Below are 23,711 nucleotides of genomic sequence, written 5' to 3'. Positions count from 1 at the left end.
GACCGACCGTACCAACTTGAGGAATTGGGGAGGGTGGGGGAACTATAATTTCTCAACAATTAAAAACACATTGTTTTGTATTTGCAGACTAACTTTTACGTTGTGGTTTTAGAAGACAATACAGGTTTACTGATAGCATTTATGTGTTTACAATAACTTTTGTGGGGGGGACAACTTTGTGTCCCCCCTGGGATCGCCGCCTATGAACTTCACCTTGCCCTGCCTTGCCTATGTGTGTGTTTAACTTTATAAACCATCTTATATTAGTATGTATGCGTGGATCATGTGTGTTCGTATACTGTAACTGGCATGTGAGGACTGGGTGAGTGTAAACCATAAAAACCTTACATGTCGTGTTGTCCCTCTGCTGCCACTGCCCTGGAGAGGAGTTAGGGCAAACAGTAGGCACCTGGAGAGCCGATTCCTCCCTCATCATCCCACCAGATGAAGAGGGAGTTGGAACTGGAACCCCCTGGGTTCCCTGGTGACCCTGCAGGTCAATGGCCTGCCGCAATGATGTCCACAGCGTCATGAAATGCTGGAAGAGTGTGTAGAAGAGAGGAAGAAGAACAACAGTTTACAAAATGCAATTATTGACCTCAACAGTGATGTAATGGCTCCAGAAGTGTTTTTCTCCATGTAACTGCCTCATTAACCTTTGTAAATTTCTTAACGTATCACATTTGAAACACCACACTTACATGATCAGCTACACTCAAACCCATTTGCTATACATGTGTTACTGTGGTATTTGTTGAGATTTCCATTACCTGGTAATTGGTCAGGTCAGGCAGAGGTACAGGTTATTGGGGAGGATGAACCTTCTCCTCACCGGGGGGATGGCTGGGGGTGGGGGAAGCCCTCTTCCAGGGGTCTGGGCTTCATCCTCTGATGAGGCCTGGTCCTGGACATTTACTTGGCCTTTGGAAATGAACACACAATACAACATTTTTTTGGAATTAAACATTTATTTTAAGTTAATGAGTGCAAATTCAACACAGGCCCAAGAGGTGGAGGAATGGAAAGTTCACAAAATTCTTACTTAATTCTTCTTCTTTGAGGCCTTTCAATGGCTTCCGCCTCAGACTGGAGGTCTGTCTGCTCCTCAGCAAGAGGGAGCTTCCTCCTCACCTCATTAAAGTCATCTGTGTTCATAACAGAGTAAATTTTCATGTTGTGTCACTTTATTAATTATCTTTATTAAATATCCCGCTCCTGCTCACTCCCGCTGAATTTCTGACCATTACCGCCCACAACCGCAATGTGTGTGTTACACTCCTGCCCACACCCGCAGTGTGCATGTCTACTCCCGCCCGCAACCGCAAAACTCTTGAGAAATTATTACCTCACAATAAAAGAGATGTATTGAGCTTGTGTCCTCTTTGGTCCTGGAGAAAACCTGTCATTTTATAGGCTATATCAGGGGTCGGCAACCCGCAGTGCTTCCATCCATCTGATGCGGCTCTCTGTGCTTGTAAAATAATGAATGGATATTTCAATAAAATGGCTTTAAATTTTACTGAATTAATTTTATATCTGTATGTCAATTCTACATGTAAAGATTGTCTGCGTAAACCTGAACAGAACCTGGTCTTACTGTGAGACCGTGTTGACGGGTCACGCTTGTGCGTAATTGGCGCTTTCTGAGCTGAAGAGGATATGAGATTCTGGGCTTCTCCTCAGACGGCTCATGGATGTGTCGCCACATTGGATACAGAATCAAGCACAATTCAGCCAAAGTTTCATAATCAGGGAACATTTTCTCACTGACAAGTCTCTCTGAGAGAAAGGGTTTGGAAAACACTCGCTTCAGTGGGAGAAACCTTCCTTCATGGTTCTGGTTCTGCGACACGCTCCAAGCCCCTCTCCACATCTTCAGCTCGCTGTGCACATATGCGCTGACAGCGAGCTGCGCTGAGCAGTGCCCAGCTCAGATGTTCAGATGGGAATCTTTTCTTGGGTGATTTAGCTACATCTGCGATGTGCGTAACGAATAAAATGTCAGTTCGTCTGCATGCGTCGGGGTAATTCTTTCTATTCTTTCTCCGTCAAAATAAACGGTCAAATTCGGGAACTATCCGGTCAACACAACACAAGCCCTGCTTTTAACTGTTTTGTTTTCTTGTGAAAATTGTTGGAATCAATGAGATAAAATGTAACTTGATTACCACCAGAGCCGCGCACTGCGCCGTTATCTCCGTGACTGTAAATGAGGGAAAAGCACATTGGTCAGGACTGATGCACTTTGTTTTCATTTAGTTTTTAACCCTTTAACGCCGATGCGTCACCAGGATCACCGCTGAAGCCTCGGCGCATGCGATTTCAAATAACTCCTCGCTACTTAAACTATAAAATTCTTTTTTAAAAAAAACATAAAGGAGCTACTGTCAGTGCACCCCAGAGCAGCTGTGGCTACATCGTAGTTCATCACCATCAGTGTGTGAATGGATGAATGATACACTGTAGTGTAAAGCGCTTTGGAGTCCTTACTCTGAGAGGCGCTATACAAGTGTGGGTCATTTATCATTTACTGTGTGGTGCTTAAAGACCGCGGTCAAGTGAGCCGTCATTTGTGAGCCGCGGTCAAGCCAGCCGCATCTTATCCGCTGCGTAAATTTCCTTGCGCTTTTACACCAGTCTTTACGGTACTGTAGTTTTCAAAAATTCATTAAAAATCATCCAGAGTAGTTGATGTCCAACTTTCACCACATCCCTACTCTGGGACACCTACTGTACCTGTGTGCAAGATTTCAGACAGATTTACTGTAGAAATCCCTCTGGGACACCTACTGTACCTGTGTGCAAGATTTCAGACAGATTTACTGTAGAAATCCTCAGATATAAAAGCAAACTTGTATTCAATGCAATAGTCAATACAATTATGTCATTTTCAAAAATTCATTAAAAATCATCCAGAGTAGTTGATGTACAACTTTCACTGTACCTATGTGCCACATTTCAGACAGATTTACTGTAGAAATCCTCAGATATTAAAACAAACTTGTAATAAATGCAATACAGTCAATACAATTATGTCATTTTCAAAAATTCATAAAAAATCATCCTTAATAGTTGATGTCCAACTTTCACCAAATCCCTACTCTGGGTCACATATTGTACCTGTGTGCCACATTTCAGACAGATTTACTGTAGAAATCCTCAGATATTAAAGCAAACTTGTAATTAATGCAATACAGTCAATACAATTGTCATTTTCAAAAATTCATTAAAAATCATCCTTAATAGTTGATGTCCAGCTTTCAACACATTCTTCCTCTGGGACACCTACTGTACCTGTGTGCCAGATTTCAGACAGATTTACTGTAGAAATCCTCAGATATGCCTGATATGCTTAGATATGGTGCCTTGGGCACCAAATTACCCTGCGTTTCATATTCTATTCTCCTCTGTAGGAGGCAGTGATCGAGGTCGCTTTTCTAAGAGAGACCTGAATGAGAAATATCAATACAATCGGAGAAACTCCTCCAAATGTCTGAATTGCCTTGCTTTGGTTTTTGTGTCATAAAGACCTTGTTTCAGCTTCTTTTCAACATCAGTTGCCGACTCCATCATACTAATCCCGATCCAGCCGACTGTTCCCGCCCGCAGCAAAATTCACACCGCCCTCCCCCTCAAGATTTGTGTTGGGTCCCGCGGGATCAAATCCCGATGCAGCACTCTACCGCCCGGTACCGTTACAGTCTGCTGCAGCCGCAGCGAACCGCGTGACCCTTTGGCGAAGCCACTCGGTCGTATAAAGACGCTGGTTCCGTTAGCTGTAGGTTAGCCACAGTTAGCATCTGTACCATCATCTAAACAGTGGCACAGCCACTATCAACTAGGAGAAACCAAGCCATTAGTTCTGGAACCCGGAACGTGGCCGAATATTCGGTGCATCCCTATTATACACATTTTGCTAAAACAAACAAAACAGACTTAAAACAAAACTATTGCTAACAAAAAGGTAGGATTTAAGAAGAAATGGTACTCACCTCTGTCGTGATGCTGGAGAAATGAACAAATTAGTCCTGATTCCCGGTCAGAATATGCCATAATCGCCAGCCGCGTAATTTTCTATTATGGCAAACCATATTTATGCCATCGTTAAAACAGAAACACTCGCTGACGTAATTGTCTATAATGGGAACACAAAATTATGCCACATTTAAACCAAAACACTTTTTCGAACATTTTTATGCCAGAAGGATGCCAAAATGCCCAATTTATGCCAAAATAAAACCAAAATGTTTGCTATCTGGGAAGTCAGTTAAAACTTACTACAGTGATGACGAGAACCGTGGCTGGTTAAACCAAGTCGAAGAAGTCAAAATGGCGCCCGGTAACTGAAATTCTGGACCGGACTGTTCCACAGTCCCACACAGTCTGGCGACTGAGATGTTTGTTTTTCCCTTACTTAGACTTTTTTTCATACAGTATTTGCATTTAACCAGTTTTACGCTTGAAGGACTAACAAATTATTTTAAAAAATATCACAAAACACTGCTCATTGTTTAATTTATGTATATTAACTCTCTATCAAATGGTCTCAACCGGAGCATGCCCGCCAAAGTCCCAAGTGAACAAAAGTCCACAGGTGCACCCCCCCCCCCCCCCCCCAAGGGATATTCCACCCAAAATTGAAATTTTGTTTGTTGACACATAATATATGTACAGTATATGGTTATAAGAAGGAGGGAGATTAAACAAGAGGAGTGAGGATTTAACCAAAAAGATAAATTTTACTAATTAAGGAGTAGATAAAGTAATTAAACATAAAACAACAACCAGGGAGGAGTCTCCACTGCACAGCAGAGAGCCGATCCAAGCTGTATAGAGCAGCTACACACCAAGTCCAGGTGCACCCATTTGTTTTTAACAAGATCTGCGACAGAAAATAAAAAACACAGAATGAAACACAAATAAAACCAAAGTAATGGTGGGGGTGTCACAACAGACACCAAGATTGGGGCAACAAGTGTAATTACAGCTCTTCTTTGGGCTGTGCCCAGGTGGGGTCCTTGCGTGAAAAACACCAGACGCTCGCGCCAATGTGACCCACCTCTAGGCCTGGCTCCAGACAGGGGCAGAGGCGATCCCGCAGTGCAGGCAAGGGAACACTGTTTTTGGGCTGTGCTTTGTCTGATCCCTAACCTAGGACCTGTTTGCCATGGGTGACCAAGCACCTTCCACAACCTGATCAGCAGACCAAGGTTCTGAACACAACCACAAAGAACATGATAAGAACAAGATCTCAAGTGTTTTCCAGGTACTGCAATTACCTGCTATGCTTAGACTGTCGCTCACAACTGCACATGATGTTTTGACCCGATTAACAGTGCTGCAGCAAAATATCAGACAGCACTGAATTTTTAAAAAATTTGTAAATAGTTAAGAAAATACTCGTACAGTTGTGGTGGACCAGAATCATCTCTGGTGCGTGTTTATCCTCCAAAAATATGTGAATAAAAAATAAATATAAAAGTAAACTTTGTTAGAGTTTTTAAAGGAGAAAATCGTCCTGGACGAATGGGCCACAGTGGGAACGTTCTGAATCAGCTCCATGGTTCCTTGTACTGGTTTAGGACTTCTGTTAAACTGGGTGAAGGTAGAAGGTAGCATGTCAACAGGCAGACGGTAAAGTAACAAGGATCATAGGAAAAGATTTGTTTTTTCGGGTGGCCATGTTGAATGGATAATATGATGATTGCATTTTGAGTCATATTAAAAGGTATCCTGACACACTCAAAAGCAAAAACATATTTACATGCACACACACACCTTTTGGTACTATACTGGCTGTACTTTTATTTATTACTAAGGTTAAAGGTTAGTCCTTTTCTTATATTTAAAATGTTAGTGTACTGGAGAGAGCTCTAATCTGAGCCCAAATATTCATGAATGCACAACAAGCTGGTTATCTGGTACAGCTGTAAAATTCATGGGAGTTAAAACCAGTTCTTTCTAAATGGGACTATTAAATGACAAATGACCTTCACTCACATGGTGCTTTTCTAGTCAGGGTACTCCAAAGTGCTTTATGCTAGTCCTTCTGTTCACACACTGATGGTGATGAGCTACATTGTAGCCACAGCTGCTTTGGGCTCACTGACAGAAGCGAGGCTGCTGTTCACAGGCACCACTGGTCCCAAAGATATATCAACTGACATGGATGGAGCCTGGGTTTTAACCAGCAACCCACCAATTACAGGACCAATCCCTGAGCCACCACCACCATGCCGCCCCATGTTCAAGGTCACGTTGGTATGTTTTCTTGGGCTGGGCAGGTTTTCTGTTTTACTAAAATGAGAGAAAAGCAGCTGAATGTGTCCAGAAAAATGCTCTCAAATGCTTCAAAGCTCATTGTTACTCCAAGCGAATTTGATGAATTGTTCTTCAAAAAATACTTCCTTAGATCACATGTCCAACAAGCTCCTAAAGCCTGTCAATTAAAACAAAATGATTGAAAATTAAAGCAGCATCTTGATTACAAAACTACAATTTATAAAAGTATAAATTAAACATCTAAAACATTTTAAATCTGAATATTTTTGACTCAGCCAGACAAAGATTGATGCGCCAAAAAAATAGATACTAATAATAAATCAATCAACTAAGCTGAAACTTAAATTTGTTGTCTGTCTGATCGCAGAGGAAAACATGAGGTTGAAAAAAGAGAAAAGGAATTGTGTTATGTTTATCATGAATCTTTTTTATATTCACAACTGTCTTCTGTAAACCAAATACTGACCAAGCAAGCTCTAAATGTTCTTCAGGGATCACCTGAGTCTGAGTTTGTGCTTCTATCTTGACTCTACATCTCTAATATAAACCATATTTATTCTAATAAAATGTGATTGTGTGTGCTAATCCAGTAAGAATCTAGTAAAAAAAATTTTTTTGAGAAGACAGAGTGATGCTGTTTATGTTTATAGAAAAGATATTGAGCGAAACATGTAATGTGGGGAGTGGGAGTGAGAAAGAGAGGGAGAGGAGATGAGATGAGAAGAGGAGAAGTCTGCTAAAAACCTGCAGACCTGAGAAAACCTCTCAGTGGGAGAGCTGTGAGTGGAACCAACACATGTGGAGTGTTTGCGCAGGGTTTATCATAGATCCACATTTTAAACATGGAGCATGAGCGGAGTCAGACTTCCTTTGAGTGATTAGAAGCTGGATGGTTCTGGGAATGTAGGCACTATGGAGAGGCTTTCCTGTCATTCTGTTTGGGTTTTTCTGAGAGGAATCTTCTTACTGGTGAGTCAAACAAATTCAAGTCATTGTGGCGGTTTCTTAAAGGACTTCTGCATTTTCCACTAAAACATTTTATTTTAGTTTTATTTGCAACAAGGTTTCAAAATTCTAACATTTTTAAAGCATTCTGATCAGTTTCAGGACTGAAAAATAGATTTTAAAGCTGATATTTAAGACTGATCTCAAAGTGGTGCTTACCGGTATTTTCTTCTATCTTTTGTTTGTTTTCTCAGTGAAAAACAATACACAATATATACAAGTAAATGTTAAGAAATATGGTGGACAAAGGGCCAAAACCCCTCAAGGGGCGCATTATGTGGCAAACTACAAATAAGCTTCAATATCTGACAATGTAGAAAGTTAAAAAAAAAATTATTTGAAATATGGGCTTTGCAGTATTAGCTTGTAGGAAACACGGCAACCCCACACTCACTGATAGTAAACAGTAGTTAAAGAGGGACTGCACACCATCAGAAAATGAAACTCCACCCCTAGTCAAGATTTTTAAAATGCCATGAAAGTGGGCGTTGCCAGGAGGCAGAGTAGCATGGCCAGGTGTGGGGAATTTCCATTCTGGGAGGGAGGGGGAGTGGGAGGAGACTGTACAGATGACGTGAAATTGTACCAATCACAAGTTTAAAATGCAGTAGCTGCTGTTCTGCCACAGGGCGCAGCACTAAGACGTTTTTATACCTAGAGTCTAGATTTAATCAAGTTTACACAAGCATGTCAAAAAATGCACATAAACAGAAAGATTGTATTTGTAAAGACCCAATTATACAGTTAATTAGTAAAAAAAATGGTATTTTGGGGTTTAGTTACCCTTTTAAGTGCCTTCTTTTATTTTGAAAGGAGAAAAACTGACAATCCCCACAGCCAGCTGGGTATGAAATATGTTTCAGTTCCAAAATGACTGAAACATTAGACTCTTCTGGGATTTTCTCTGTAAAATTATCTCTATATTCTTACATACTGCACCTTCAAATGCTTACTAATGCACTAAGTACTATTAATAAAGGGACCAATTTCTGTAGTTAATGGTGTTAATCTGGGATCAGTAAAAGGTTTTGCCTTAACTTCCTAAAAAGCTGATTGTCTGATTCTCTTCATCCTTTCGTGTTTAGTTGGCTCTCTGTTTGAATGAAACCCACACCTTCAATAAATCAAGACCAACTCAGCTCCACAGAGACCAGGATGCAAGCCTACAGAAGATCTGGGGACTTCAGACCAGGAGAGAGGCTCAAAACTCCAAAACACCCATTCACCCCTCTATCTCTCTGCCTAAACAAGGACTTTGGGACATCCTTGGGGACAACTCAGAGAAAATGTCCAACCCATCTGTGCAAAGGAAGCTTCAGCCCATCATGAAAGTTCATGGAGTATCTAAACTTTCCAGGACATTCAGCTTGGGAGACTTTTATTCTAACATCAAAACGGTCAAGCTGAATTTGCTAATCGTGGGGAAAGTCGTGGATCATGGCAACGGTTCTCTTGGCGTCTACTTCCGTCACAACTCCACGGGGGTGGGAAATGTCTCCGTCAGCCTGGTCCCACCCATGAAAGAGGTGGATTTTGATTTGGAACGCCAAAGCGTGGTCCATCCTAAGGACTCAAAGACCTTTAACTGCAGGGTGGACTATGAGAAAACAGAACGCAGCAAAAAGGTGATGCTGTGCAACTACGACCCGTCGAAGAAGTGTGATCAAGAACAAACTCAGAGCCACATCACCTGGATATGCTCCAAACCCTTTCAGGTGATCTGTGTCTACATGTCCTTCTACAGCACAGACTACCGGCTGGTTCAGAAGGTCTGTCCAGACTACAGCTCCCAGAGTCCAGACTTCCTCTCTACAGGGTAACCATGGTGATTCTGGAGAAGACCTCAAACAGCATAGCAGAAATCCAGTCTGAAAGAGGAATGTTGAGGAAAATTCCAAAGTTGATTTCCTGTTTTTTTCAAATCCTGAAAATGTATTTTTTAAATGAGTAATTAGAACAATAGAGGTGGAACTGACAAACTGGTTTAATAACATTTTATGAACATGTACAAACATCTACTAACCAAAACTTTCATGGTACAAGTGTATTCAGCCCTGCAGTTATGTCACCATCACAATGCTGCGTTATTTTTTAGAACTGAACAGAACCTTGTTGAGCAAGTTAGTTTGACTTGATGGTGCAAAATATAATAATAACTGAGTGAAAACAAGTAAGCGTAATGAAAACAGAAGAGCGTACCCTCCCGAAGTAACTAATCACCTCCATCTTCATCTCTGTAGACATCAGGCACATGGCGTCTGAACACTGAGGAGTCAGAGGCCATTTGCTCCCATGCACAAACTCATGTTCACCTCCACACGGTTCTGCACCTTTCAGAGTTACAAAGTCAATGTGACAAAAAGAATTAAATTATTCATCACTGTAGCTAAGCTTTCACATGTCATGCTAAGAACAGCTTGCTGCAATACTTTTCTTCTGTAATAAGTATAAATGGAGCTCAAGTTGTTTCAAGGTTTTTGCAGTCTTCTACAATTTCTCCAAAGTTCTCCAGCTGCAGTATTACATCAGAACAACAATCAAACAACAGGTTTGTCGTGAATCTGCTTTGGAGAGAAATGTACAGGTAAACAAAAATAAACCACTGTATAGAAATTAAATTCTGGCTCCAGAAGCCACTTGGATGAAAGGTCATTTAAACCTCTGCATCGCCATATCCTGGTCTACCAAATGTTATTTTAAACTTTATCTGCGGTGTATGTTGACTGAAGCCTGAATCTTTTCAGTGATGTTTCAAAAGGAAAGAAACTTGACATGGATGTGACATGAAAGCAGGTCCTCCTAAATCTGAGCTTTAAAATCTGAGATGAGTTCCTTACAGCTTCAGATAAACACTCCATGGGTTTGCTTTATCACTGCAAAAATCTTGAAATTGTGTGTAAACACTGAAGTTCTATAAATTGTAGATGGTGGCAGAGGAGTTGAGTGCCCTTCCTGTAACTGGAGGGGTGCAGGATACAAGCTTGTGTCCTTGGGCAGGGCACTTCACCCTCCTTACCTGCTGGCAGTGGTCCGAGGGACTAGTGGCACCTGTGCTCGTGTCCATCACTGTGCTCCAGGGCAGCTGCGGCTACACCGTAGTTCATCATCACCAGCGTTAGTTGTAAAGCGACTTGGGGGACAATAGAACCCACAAAGGTGCTGTATAATTAGACCATTTACCTTTTAGATGGATTTCCCATTGACTTAGATTCTTGGTTGGTTGATTTAAAAATCGTTTAAAACAGAATCTGCAGCCTAAAAAACAGAAATTAATTGAAGTAATTAGGTTTGGCTGCTGTGCACTTAAGTGTCACAAATTTGGTCTTTTTCCAGAATTAATTCTTCTAAAAGCTTAAGTTTTGCTGAAATGTTCCTTTAACACTGAGCTGGATTAATCTGGCAATCCTGCTTCAGTTTGGAGCTTTTATCATCGTCTCTGATCTCGGGTTGTACTTACTGAGATGAGCTCTTCTGGGATGATTGACAGCTGTCTCAAATGTTTTCCAGGCTTCCTCGCTGCAGACTTCCAATAGGTTTGAAATAGCCTTAATCCCTTACCCAGCACCATGCGGTCTCTCTGAGAGAATTGTTGGCGTTTCATTCTCTGAATGATTCAGATTAACTAAATCTAAGACCATGGTCTTGAGTCAGAAAAGAGTAGAATGCCTTCTCTGGGTCAGGGATGAGGTCCTGCCTCAAGTGGAGGAGTTTAAGTACCTCAGGATCTTGTTCACAAGTGAGGGAAAGATGGAGCGTGAGATTGATAGGCAGATTGATGCTGCATCTGCAGTGACACGGGCATTGTACCGATCTATTTAGTGAAGCTGTTGTTTGTCTGCCGAACAAACAGATGTTTAAAGATCCAGATGTGCAAGTTGATTATTTAGCCCGAAGGCTTACATGTTGTACAATTATACGAGATGCAGCAGAGCGTGAGAGTTCAGCAGCTTCATCTTGCTCTGCAGGAGTACACACACTTGTATTTAGAAAATTAGCTTAAGTCAGTGTAGAAGAACAAAAATGAAAAACAAATGCTGCATGCGCTGGATCAGAGCCCGTCAACTACTGATGCTGGAGCGGATTCCAACCAGTACAGGTGAAACTGGAAGAACCAGAAAAAGGAGCAATAGTCCTTTCATGACAGTAATCCAGCTCAGACTGAGAGACCATCTAAAGGCCCAGGAACCCGTTGCAGGTATTCTGGATTCATTAGCTGATTACAGTGTAACGCTTTGTCTAGAATATTGAACCTTTCCACAATATTCTAATTGTCTGAGAAACATCACAATCATAACAAATAAAAGTTTGAAACATCTGCCATTTTATGTAATGATTGTGTCTCATGCATTCATTTCTCCTTTTTAGTTGAATTACTGACACAAAAGAACTTTTGCATCATACTGTAATTTTTCGAGCTTCACTGGTACTTTTTATTATGGGATGTTTTTAAACAAAATCCCTCATCAGGAGTTCCTGCAGAACAAAAGCTCTCCACGTTGACAACAGAGAAACCTGTGTGACACGTTAGATTTGTGAATGACAATGAGTGAAAAGCTGTAGGAGTGCAAATGATCATTTTTCATGATTTCTGCTAGCAAATAATAATTTACTAATAATTATCCTAAATCCTAACACCTGACAAATTAAAAAGTGTATTCATGCTCTAAAATGAAATAAGCTAAAGACATATTATACAACCTTTTGTTTTTAGATTTTGCTATTTGTAAAAAAAAAAGAAAAACAATCTAATGTTTTTAAAAAGTAAATAAATGAAAACAAGAGAATTTAAATGTGGGATGAATCTTGACTTTTTTAGAAGACGTTTAAGTAAAGAAGAGCCGAAGCTAACTGCACATCCCTACTCCAAAGCCATCCTATAGACAAGATAAAACCAAATCAGAAGACCTCACTACTGCCATTGAGTTTTAATACTTACAACTAAAAATGACATTTTAAAGCACCACAGAGGTGGTTTGATGCACCAGCTGAAACAAAGTTTCAACTTTAATTCATAATAAAACACACATTTACAACTTCTTTCAATACAAAATAGTTGTGGTTTATTTTTCTGGAACAAAAAAATGGCAACAACTAAGTGTCACTTCTCAAAATCAGAAATATCTACAGGATAGAAATAATGGTTCCTTCTAGAATCACCACTTTCCACCAGTTTGAAATGATGACTTCAAAAGCATTTTGTGCGGTCTGTTTTTTTATCCTTAATAATTCTGAACATTAAAACGTGTTCATTGTATTCTCATTTCCCTTTCATCTTTAAGCCTGCAAAGAAAAACATACTACTTCTTTCAGTGAAAATGCTTTTGCTTCAAAAACACAAGTATCTGTACAAACTCCTATGGGGAAAATAGAGCCGTTCTGAGAGAGAGAACAAATAAAACAAAGACCAAATCTGTCACAACAGAACATCAACATGCCCGATTTAAACGTAAGGTTTGTTTGAGACCACTTCATGACGTTTCCTCTCCCCTCTGGGTGGGTTTGTTTAAAGACACCATGAACATTTATGTTCTCTGAAGGTCCGACACCAAATATCGTCTCCCCAAGAATGACATCCAGTTGTGCGCTGCTTTTGCCCGCTGTCTTAAAAAGAAAAATGGATGCAGGTGTGGCTCGCACGGTTCTGCACAAAAGTTCATGTGTTGCTTTGTCACTGGCAGATAAATAACTTTAAAGGGTATTAGTTGGTGGTGGTCCAGCTGGGTCTTTAGTCCAGGAAGTTTGCTTTGTCGTGTGCTTGCCTGCAGTATCTCTACATCACTGCTGGCAAGAGCTGATCTGTGACTTTAGTGCAATTTTCTCCAGGTCTATACAGAAATTATTTTCTTTTTATCCTCCCCATTTTTGCATTTTTTTTTGCTAGCCCTTGGTTGTCGTTCTTGGGGTCTTCTAGTTTAGAACTAAACCTTCGTTACATCTTCATGATTCAATCATGATCCTTTGAGTCCTTACGTGTGGGTGCTTCTCAGATCACTTTATTAGCTACAGTCCTTCAAAGCTACACATCTCCAGACAGTTTGACTGGGTCCAGATCTTCCTCCACCAAATTAGGAACTAGCACGATTTCCGAGGATACACGAAGAAGATGACAACGTCAGAATTCAATAAGCCAGAGCCGAGGAAACACAGGAGGGTGCTGTGGGTGTATTTCATTTACTGTAAATCACAAACATCCACTTCACAAGCCCAGCTCTCCCTTTCCTCCCTCTCCTCCTCTTCCTACCTCCATCTTTAGAAGAGACTAGATACAGCAGGTTCTGAATCAGGCAGGAAGGAGAGATTTGAGGGTGGCTCTAGGTAGTGTAGCAGTAACAGCAAAGGGGAACGGTTACATCCCTGTGTGTTAGGAAACGGGTAGACCTGGGTGTATTTGTGTGTGTGTGTGTGTGCATGCGTGCGAGGGCAAGAATGTGTGCAGATGCCAGGGCGTGATGCTGTTAGGACTGTTTGAGGCGCTTGCGTGGGGGTCCGAGGAAAGGGCACTGGGCAGAAGCCAGGGAGCGGTAAGCTTCAGCTACCAGGTGAGGATGAGATGCAACCATGGACTTCCAACCTGCTGTCTCCATCACCTCTGCAGCGTGGCTGGGGACATGAGAAGACATGTTTTAGTACAGGAAATTACCCCTCCCTTGAGTTTGAATTAGAGCAACGTGTTTTTGCTGGACTGGAGAAGGTTTCAAATCCATGAGTGAGTTTTGGTGTTGCTAAAACAGACGGATTTCTGAGATTATAGATAAACCTGTCAATGTTTATTATCTATCATTGAAACTGTAAAAATGTACTTCAATAAGCTTTAGGGCACAAATAATAAATCCTGTTTACATTAAGCTCAGAACCAAGGCTGGTTCTAAATAAACCTTCAGGTTCAAAGAAAATTCTACCTGGTTTTGTTTTGTTTTTTTCCAATTAGCTGACAGCGAGGAAGTGAACTCTACCAGTTGTGACAATTGAGGAGGTAAAATAACCCAAAAGAGTTTTAGCAGGAAATTTAGGAGGAAAATGTTTAAAACAACCAAATAAATACAACATGCAGTGTCTCCATCCTACAGCCAGCTTACATGGTGTTGGTCCTGTGCTGACGGCAGAAAACGTACAATAAATGAAAACGTTTGCCCTTTTTCTTTTTTAAAGAACTATTCTCTAAACGTAAAAAGTATATTATGGAACAGTTTAATAAAAATCTATGTTTGTTTTTTACATAAAACCTCCACAGGGCGTTTACAGGTGTACTGATTGAAGGTAGAGTATTTCCTATAAAAGCTCTTTTTAACTAAAAAATAATCAAATATTTATGGGCACGACACTGCGTTTATGTTTACGTCTACCAGCCAATAGAGCAGAGGTCTCCAACACATCGCACTTGATAGTCGCTCATCTGGAAGCAGCCAGCTAGCAATTATAATTAACGAGGGACGATTTTTAATTTGTTGGCAAGCCGTCTCGCCCCCACTCCTCTGACTAACTTTTACTTCCTGAAACAGGAGCGCCAGAGCTTTCTTTCCACAAAGATAGACTTATAAGACATTCAGAGGCCACAGCAGGGTCATTGAAAAAATGAGCAAATGAGAGCTTTAACATTTCAGAACTATTCTTTAAACAATGAGAGCACATGAACCCGTGAAGCTGTAATTGCTAAGATTCAGACTGCACTAGCATCAAGCCCTGTCATGTTGTTTTGTATAGAAACCTAAAAGCTGACAACACCAAAAACTCCACTCTTTCTTTAAATATCACCCGCCTTACAGAAAATATGTGTTAGTGTAAGAGCTGCACAGACGTGCTCAGAGTGATTATCACGCACCCATCTGAGGCAACAGAGGAGGTGTCAACAGGCCCAGCGACGAGTCAGGATGCCCCGATCCGCCATAAAAGATTTCACAAAGTGTAATCAAACCCAAGCCTCGCTTCAAAAGAGCGCACATGAAATTACACCATTAACTGTGACAAAGACACCTAAAGACGAGGCAGAAGGGGGACACCGAGTCCTGCTACCGTCAGTAATGATGTCGGGATGAAGATGAAACAAAGTGACACAAAAACAGACGTGAGATGTACGGTGTACGCGGTGGACCTGTGAGTCGCCCATGAGGTGCTGGAAAGCCAATTATAAGTGAGGAAGAGCTCTTCCCTGTGTGAACTCACTAGTTGATGAAGTCGACCGCCTGTGTTTTGAGCTGGTCGGCGCTGTGCAGATCAGCCAGGATGAGGATCTCTGCAGCGTTCTCCACAGACAGGCTGGTGCACAGAGCGTCTTCACACATGACCTTCAGTCTCTCTAAAGCGTACTGGAGAAGGGCCGGCACACAAAAACAACCACATAAAATTAGTTTGACTGGCATAGAGTCACATCTCTAACACAGATCTACACTAAACAGCAAGAATGGCAGCACAGCAAGAGTTGAGCACAAAAACGGTCTACCCTGTTTTTAAGTGAATATCTGAGAAAACACTTTAGCTGACAAGTAAATGAGCTGGAATTGATCCAAGCAGCAAAAACATGGTCAACATGCCTCTTTGCAGACAGCAGCTCCACCAATCATGCTGCATAGCTCTGACTACGCCCCCGTCTGCAGCTCGGTAACTAGCTCGTTGTCACTTCTGATTACACCATTTTCACAAGACTGGAGTTCCCAACTTGAGTTCGAGACTGGAGTTTGAGTTCCCATCTTTTCATCCAGCTTAAGCTTTAAACAGTAAACAACAATGTGTTGTTCCTGTACTGTACTGTTAATAATAATTCTGTCAATATAAAAAAGAGGAATTGTCTGGATGCAAATACATTTACTAAAGAAGTCTGGATGTTTCTGACAGAGACAAAAGCCTTTTGTGATGGAGGTTGGTGGAGCTCCCTTATCCTCCTCCATTAAACAGGCTAGTTTGGTTGGAGGTGCTATTATTAGAATAGAATAGAATGGAATGGAATAGAATAGAATGTATTGCTCCCACAGTGGGGAAACTCACTTGTAACAGCAGCACGAACAGTTAAGAGATTAATTTAAAGAAAAATAATGACAAAGGTACACATATATACACATAGGCAGTAGTCTAGAATTGTAACTTTCGACCACTAAAAACCACGAATAAAAAAGAAAAAACTTGGGTTCCAGAACTATGCAGCATACATGCATCAGCTGCCCCACCTGCTTTGGCTGCAGTGTAGTTAGCGGGGGAAACGGCAATGGTCATACTGTACTAGTCATCGGAGAATACTGTGGCTCTGCTCTTGTAGGAAAGTCTTTGAAAGTAGAAAAACTAAAGCACAGAGTGTGGAGCTGATAACTCCCTGAGCGGCTGAGAAATGGGAATAAATTCCACTCAGGACACAATGGCTCTGTCAACAGTTTATTCTGCTAGCTAAGCAGCAAAGAGATTCAACAGAAAATCTGGGTCTAAAGCTGAAGAAGTGAGCAGCAACGGCTGGTAGGTGAAGATAATTTAAGTGATTATTTTGGACGATCAAGATTAAAAAAGTGTGTCTGGATGTCTGCAGCTGGACTAAAGAAGAGCGGCAAAACTAGCATCAATATGCTGTTGAAGGTTCTGTCATCCAGGTCATGCTAATCCAAAGGGGTCTGAATGAAGGAATGAATGGTCCTCCTTGACCCTCCCATATTCCAGTCAGAAATGGCAAAGCTCCCAGGTTGAGAAGTCTTCAAGAAACCAAAGAAGTTCAAACACCTTTGGATTAATACGTTTAAATTAGGGCTGGGACTTGATTAAAAATTGCAATCTAATTAATTAGAGGCTTTGTAATTAATTAATCTAAATTAATCACATTTTAATCATTCAGGAAAATGTGCTCTCAAAGCAAAACTTTTAAATAAAATTATGAGACAGAGAATCAAACATTAGACATGGTTATTACTGTGAACTAAAGCTTTTAATAAAAAAATGCATTTTAATTATTCAAGTGTCACTGTGTGATATGAAACAAAACCCAAATCAACTAAAATTTATAATTACAAATAGAAAACACCTGCAAAGTGTTCCTGAGCCTTTAAATAGTCTCTGTCTAGTTGAATGACTGAAATAAATTTGACTTTGCACCAGATTCTAAGTTTTCCAGTTTCACTTGTTTGTATAATTGGGAGTTTTTATTAGCATTTCTACTCATAATGTAGTAAAAACACATAAATAATAATCCTTCAAAATGATAGTAGAACAGGCACAAATATGATCTAGGACTTAAATGTACTAACTTTTAAAACCAGAGCAGGCGTGACATATTCTGAGAATGATCAGGAACGCTAACTGGTTCCAGTTGGATGACTGGAGGATGATGGGATGATAAAAGATCATGGCGAGGAAATAATGATCTGACGAACAGGTGAGCGGGCCTTCCTTACATGGCAAGTCCTGATGTCACGTTAAGAAGGGGATTCTGCAGACCCGCAGATTCATGCCTGCAGCAGCGAATCTGGTGTGATCTCCAGCCTGATCACAACTTCCTCGCTGCCCCTGATGTACTTAAGCATCCGCCCCTTAGCTGATGACAGCTTCAACACACCTCGCTGCTTAATGATAGTAATGCATCTGATGTTTAGACAGTGACTCGTCTCAGAAACATATAATTCACTGGCAGAATTGTTTAGAAAATCATCAGAAAAGTTTTAGAGTGCTTCTGTTTTAACTTAAACTTCTGTTTTCAACTTTAAGACACGTTGTTTGTGATTGTTTACAGAGTAGTGAGAACACGGAGCGTTCTCCCAGCGGCAGCCAGGTGCCTCTAGTTTGTCTGACTACTTTCATAAACTACTGTTAGGGGAAAGAATTATTCTGTCTGGTGCTTTCAGCGCTGCACAGATGTTACGTAAATGTTAAAAATATAGCTGACCGCAACTTTTATAAAGTTTCCCATTGACACCGGGCAGCTGCAGCAGTATCGATCTCTGAAAAATATCCGCGACACGGACTCCGTTGTTGTCTGGAAGTTTTTTTTTTCAAGTTAAGAAAAGAGGCGGACGTGTTTCCTAAATCCTGCATCAGTCCAAGCAAGGCAACTTCTTTCTGTTTTTATTCCGTTTTAGTAGCCATTAGCACTGTGCATTGTTGTGTGCGTCAGTGATTTTCAGTTTATGAGGAAGTCGTGCAATGACAAAAGTTCCGCCGTGCTCGAAATGCAAGCTGCGATTAAATGCGTGAATTTTTTTTAACGCGTCATTTTTTTCTAATTAATTAATCATATTTAACGCGTTAAAGTCCCGGCCCTACTTTAAATACAAATGTTTCTGATAAAACCTGCATGGCGTGTCAAATCTGCCTCACAAAACTGATCATGAACTGTTTCTCCTCAGATAACCAGAGTTATTCAGTTAAAAAATAACAAAAACACTACAAATGTTCAAAAAAGTGGTTGCACCCACCCATTCACTGGTCTCACCGTGATCATAAAATACCTTATCAGCTGCAGCAAGCAGGTCGTCTGCCATCTTGTCCAGGTTAGGAGCTTTGTCTGTGTAAATAAAACACATCATCTCCTTGAAGACTTCCGGCTCCACATCGTTGATCTCCACACGGTTCTGATGGACACAAAACGTTGGATGAATGGATTTTACAAACACAGAGATTCAAATGATTAAAAATCCTACCAATGTTTTTTTTTAACTACTAAAACCTTTATTTTAATTTGGCAACAAAATAAAATGAGAATTTGGACTAAAACGTTAAAACGTAAGAAGAAAACACACCTGGGAGGCTACTCCTGTAATCTCATTTCTTACAGTCACATGTGGAACAATAAAGGGAAAAAACGTAATTCTGTTTCTGCCACTCTGACAGTGAGGAATGAATCTTGACCTCCAAGTGCAGCAGGACAATTGCATTTCAGTTGCACTATCATTCTGTTCCAACAAAACAACGCGGCGGTGCAGCCATCTGACAGCGTACGATTCTTCACTCACTTTAACCCCTAATAGCAGCAGTGAAGACACAAGCGTTGTGTCTGAGAATGAATAAAACGTACCTTTTTGCTCTCCTCCATTTCATGTTCAAACATGGCGCTGAACACAGGCGAGCGAGCTGCGGAGGAAGAGGAAGAGTATTTAATGGGCGATTGGTTGTGATGGAGAAAGGACCAGGTCCGAGCCGTGCCTGTACCTGCTAGGATGGCTTTGTGGGCCTGGAACTCCTGACCGGCCACACACAAGGAGCAGTCTGTGAAGCGTGAGTTCTCCCACAGCCCCCCCAGCTCGTCCGCTAGCCGACAGTCAGGCACCTTCACCATGTTCATAGTGTTCTGACCAGATATGTTGACCGAGTCCTGCACCACACTCACCTAACAGAGGGAAAGCCACTGAAATCCAAAACAACTCCTCTGGATGGGTGGTGGTGTGTGTGTGTGTGTGTGTGTGGGGGGGGGGGGGGGGGTACTGTAAATAAGTACCTCACAGAAGAGCGTGAGCTTGTCATCAGGTAGAAGGCCGTTAGCTTCATCCAGGAGGAAGTCTCTCCGGATGAACTTTTTAAAGCCCCAGTCTTTACCCTGGACGAAGCGATACGCCCTCTGGCTTTCTGCAGAGAGACAACACACACACACACACACACAAACACACCGTCATCACATCAAAACACTCACAACTAGTGACGGTGAGATGGAGCCTCATGATGAACTGAAGCTTTCCATCCAACTGGTAGACTCATGATTCTAGGCACTGTGATGATTGATTTGCTCTACTGCGCCACCAAGTGGACGATTTACATAAAACAGGCACAATCATTATAATGACGTGTGAACCTTACAAACTGAATAAATAAATTATTAGTGATGGCTATATGTAAACATTGTCTTAATCTGTCCATTAAAAACTACGTGTGGTACGTAACAGTAACTTTTCCTGTTCTCATCTCTGCTGCTACAGAAATAACGACCTCTGGACTCAAGACGAGCAGATTTCAGGTGTAATTTATTCTGGAACAACGTGGAACATGCACGACTGCACGTTTCCAGCAAACCTCGACCAGACACAGCTACAAGTCCAGCGCTACTGACCGATTATGGCAAAGCACACGGCACTAAACACAAACTTCTGCTGTGGATTTTCATAATAAGAGAATAAAAATAAAACAGAACTTACAGTTGCAGTCTCATTTTAACAGGAATTCATTAACAAAATCATGTTGACTCTTTACACCACTACACAATACAATTCCACAACAAAATGTGATGGGGGAAATCAGCAGTGTTTTGCAGCATCTTCTATTTCAAATACTGTGCGAATCAGCAGCCCAGTTCCTGAATCATTTACGTGGTACGGACTGCCAGCGAGGCCTCAGACATCTCAACTAAAAACAAGCCTCAATACATGCTTCACAAAAAATCTCCCTGGATTACCTGACACACGCTTCAAAGCGTCAAAACAAAGGACACATCACTGCACACAACCATTCATGTTTTGCAGAAGAAAGTAAGGGTTTGCTCACCCATGGCTTTGGTCTCCTCTCCCTTGGCGTTGAGAATGGAGAACTTGAACTTTGCACGGACCTCTGCCTTGGGACAGCTGACCAGCAGCAAGTACAGGGACAGATAATCTTTGCTCTCTTCATCCAGCCCTTTGGGATTCACTCGCAAACACCTGATGTCAACGGAAAATGTAGTTAAATGCTCTAAAGAGCAGGTGAAAAAAATCATAGTCGTTCTTGACTGGAAAATGATGGTATTTTCTTTTATTCGGATTGATTTTATACTTTTTGTATAAAACCATGATATCGTTTAATTATCAGACAGAGAAAACTGAGGTGGGTGGAGTTTTATTCCAGCACCTCACCATTTGAGTTTGTCATTGGCCCCTGAAGAGAAGGTGGAACTTTTGATGACCTCGCCCATCTCCTCACGACAGAAGCTGAAGTTGTTGATGGTCCACATGTAAGAAAACTTCACCACTTTGATCTGGTAAAGAAAACACATATGAGATTTATGTAAAATCAGGGTCACATCTGACAGCTGTGTGGTTGTGATACCTGTGTGTAGCACCAGCTTTCAGCCACCGGCCCGCTGGACATTTCCGCCGGGGGAGGGGGACTCGGGACTCTTGACATTGCCAGCGTGACAGGAGGTGTCGTGGGGCGAGAGGGTGAAGAAGAGAGAAGGAATGTGCTGCTTCCACTCGTCAGTGCTGGGTTCTCACGCCCATCGGCATCAGTAAACGTCAGACGAAAGCAGCCTGCCCCCTATAGATAACAAATGAAAGTCAAGAAAAATCTGAAACTTTGATCACAAACCACATTCAGGCCCATTCTTCAAAGAGTCAGGTAGGCAGTCACTCATCAAAACCTTTTAATAAATAAAGTTTAACCTATTGTGAGGCCAAACACTGGTGTTGACAGTTTCATTCATCCACATGAGGCCCAATATAATTTAATTGATGAGACAAACTGCCCCCCAGTCACAGGTGGACAGCATATGATCGATGGGCCTGTGTCTGTTTTTAGGATCAATAATGGATTGCAATTAAGTTTAAAAAGGAACAATAAATAAACAAGGTGCCCTTGAGGGCTGTTGTTAGAAGTGAAAGTGTCCAAAACTTGGTTCTCTAATTATCCTCATATCACTCTATAAGACTGGTGGAGGGATATACATACATACATATATATATATACATATATATATATATATATATATATATATATATACAGGTGCTGGCCAGTAAATTAGAATATCATCAAAAGGTTGAAAATATTTCAGTAATTCCATTCAAAACGTGAAACTTGTACATTATATTCATGCAATGCACACAGACCAATGTATTTCCAATGTTCATTACATTTAAATTTGATATTCATAAGTGACAACTAATGAAAACTCCAAATTTGGTATCTCAAAAAATTAGAATATTCTGAAAAGGCTGAATATAGAAGACACCTGCTGCCACTCTAATCAGCTGATTTACTCAAAACACCTGCAAAGGCCTTTAAAAGGTCCCTCAGTCTTGTTTTGAAGGCACCACAATCATGGGGAAGACTTCTGACTTAACAGCTGTCCAAAAGACAATCATTGACACCTTGCACAAGGAGGGCAAGACACAAAAGGTGATTGCTAAAGAAGCTGGCTGTTCGCAGAGCTCTGTGTCCAAGCACATTAACAGACAGGCGAAGGGATGGAAAAAATGTGGTAGAAAAAAGTGTACAAGCTCTAGGGATAACCGCACCCTGCAGAGAATTGTGACGACAAACCCATTCAAAAATGTGGGGGAGATCCACAAAGAGTGGACTGCAGCTGGAGTCAGCGCTTCAAGAACCACCACGAGGAGACTCATGAAAGACATGGGATTCAGGTGTCGCATTCCGTGTGTCAAGCCACTCCTGAACAAGAAACAGCGCAAGAAGCGTCTCGCCTGGGCCAAGGACAAAAAGGACTGGACTGATGCTGAGTGGTCCAAAGTTATGTTTTCTGATGAAAGCAAGTTCTGCATTTCCTTTGGGAATCAAGGACCCAGAGTCTGGAGGAAGAGCGGAGAAGCACAGAATCCACGTTGCATGAGGTCCAGTGTAAAGTTTCCACCGTCAGTGATGGTGTGGGGTGCCATGTCATCTGCCGGTGTTGGCCCACTCTGTTTCCTGAGGTCCAGGGTTAATGCAGCCGTCTACCAGGAAGTTTTAGAGCACTTCATGCTTCCTGCTGCTGACCAACTTTATGGGGATGCAGACTTCACCTTTCAACAGGACTTGGCACCTGCACACAGTGCCAAAACCACCAGCACCTGGTTCAAGGACCATGGTATCCCTGTCCTTGATTGGCCAGCAAACTCGCCTGACCTTAACCCCATAGAAAATCTATGGGGTATTGTGAAGCGGAGGATGCAATACGCTAGACCCAACAATGCAGAGGAGCTGAAGACGACTATCAGAGCAACCTGGGCTCTCATAACACCTGAGCAGTGCCACAGACTGATCGAGTCCATGCCACGCCGCATTACTGCAGTTATTGAGGCAAAAGGAGCCCCGACTAAGTATTGAGTGCTATACATGCACATTCTTTTCATGTTCATTCTTTTCAGTTGGCCAACATTAGAGAAACAAACATTTTTTCATTGGCCTTTAGAATATTCTAATTTTCTGAGATACCAGATTTGATGTTTTCATTGGTTGTCACCTATAAATATCAAAATTAAACGTAATAAACATCGGAAATACATTGGTCTGTGTGCATTGCATGAATATAATGTACAAGTTTCACGTTTTGAATGGAATTACTGAAATATTTTCAACCTTTTGATGATATTCTAATTTACTGGCCAGCACCTGTATATATATATATATATATATATATATATATATATATATATATATATATATATATAAACATCTCTTTGATAAACTCCGTGTCCGTCAAGTTCAATGATGATCATTCTTTACATTAACAAAAACTTCACTTGTTATATATAAAAAAAAACACTCATAAAATACTTAAA

General features: G+C 41.2%; 2 protein-coding genes across 2 annotated transcripts in view; one reads left to right on the top strand and one right to left on the bottom strand.

Annotated features, from left to right (window-relative positions):
• The first annotated feature begins 6,983 nt into the window (after positions 1-6,983).
• Positions 6,984-11,602, top strand: LOC107387923 (neurexophilin-1). The gene is made up of 2 exons (XM_054749726.2): positions 6,984-7,251; positions 8,373-11,602. Exons 1-2 carry the CDS (start codon positions 7,195-7,197, stop codon positions 9,105-9,107), a joined length of 792 nt encoding a protein of 263 aa, XP_054605701.2. The 5' UTR covers positions 6,984-7,194; the 3' UTR covers positions 9,108-11,602.
• A 597-nt stretch (positions 11,603-12,199) lies between these two features.
• Positions 12,200-23,711, bottom strand: part of spop (speckle type BTB/POZ protein) — a 42,973-nt gene continuing 31,461 nt past the window's right edge. The window contains exons 2-10 of the mRNA XM_015963194.3: positions 21,262-21,471; positions 21,069-21,190; positions 20,725-20,876; positions 19,688-19,815; positions 19,402-19,579; positions 19,268-19,323; positions 18,702-18,824; positions 15,448-15,590; positions 12,200-13,887 (exon numbers count right to left, since the gene is read on the bottom strand). Coding sequence (XP_015818680.1) covers positions 13,743-13,887; positions 15,448-15,590; positions 18,702-18,824; positions 19,268-19,323; positions 19,402-19,579; positions 19,688-19,815; positions 20,725-20,876; positions 21,069-21,190; positions 21,262-21,339 — 1,125 coding nt within the window. The 5' untranslated portion in view covers positions 21,340-21,471 and the 3' untranslated portion in view covers positions 12,200-13,742. The remainder of the gene's footprint in view (positions 13,888-15,447; positions 15,591-18,701; positions 18,825-19,267; positions 19,324-19,401; positions 19,580-19,687; positions 19,816-20,724; positions 20,877-21,068; positions 21,191-21,261; positions 21,472-23,711) is intronic.

This window comes from Nothobranchius furzeri, chromosome 16 (assembly GCF_043380555.1).
Source record: "Nothobranchius furzeri strain GRZ-AD chromosome 16, NfurGRZ-RIMD1, whole genome shotgun sequence".
Classification (NCBI taxonomy): Eukaryota; Metazoa; Chordata; class Actinopteri; order Cyprinodontiformes; family Nothobranchiidae; genus Nothobranchius; species Nothobranchius furzeri.
Note: the sequence above shows the minus strand (reverse complement) of the source record. Positions and strands in the feature narration are given on the sequence as shown.

Coding starts and splice junctions, on each gene's coding strand:
- LOC107387923 (XM_054749726.2), top strand. CDS start 7,195: ATGGAGAGGCTTTCCTGTCATTCTGTTTGGGTTTTTCTGAGAGGAATC. Junction 7,252..8,372: donor TGAGAGGAATCTTCTTACTG/GTGAGTCAAACA, acceptor TTTCGTGTTTAG/TTGGCTCTCTGTTTGAATGA.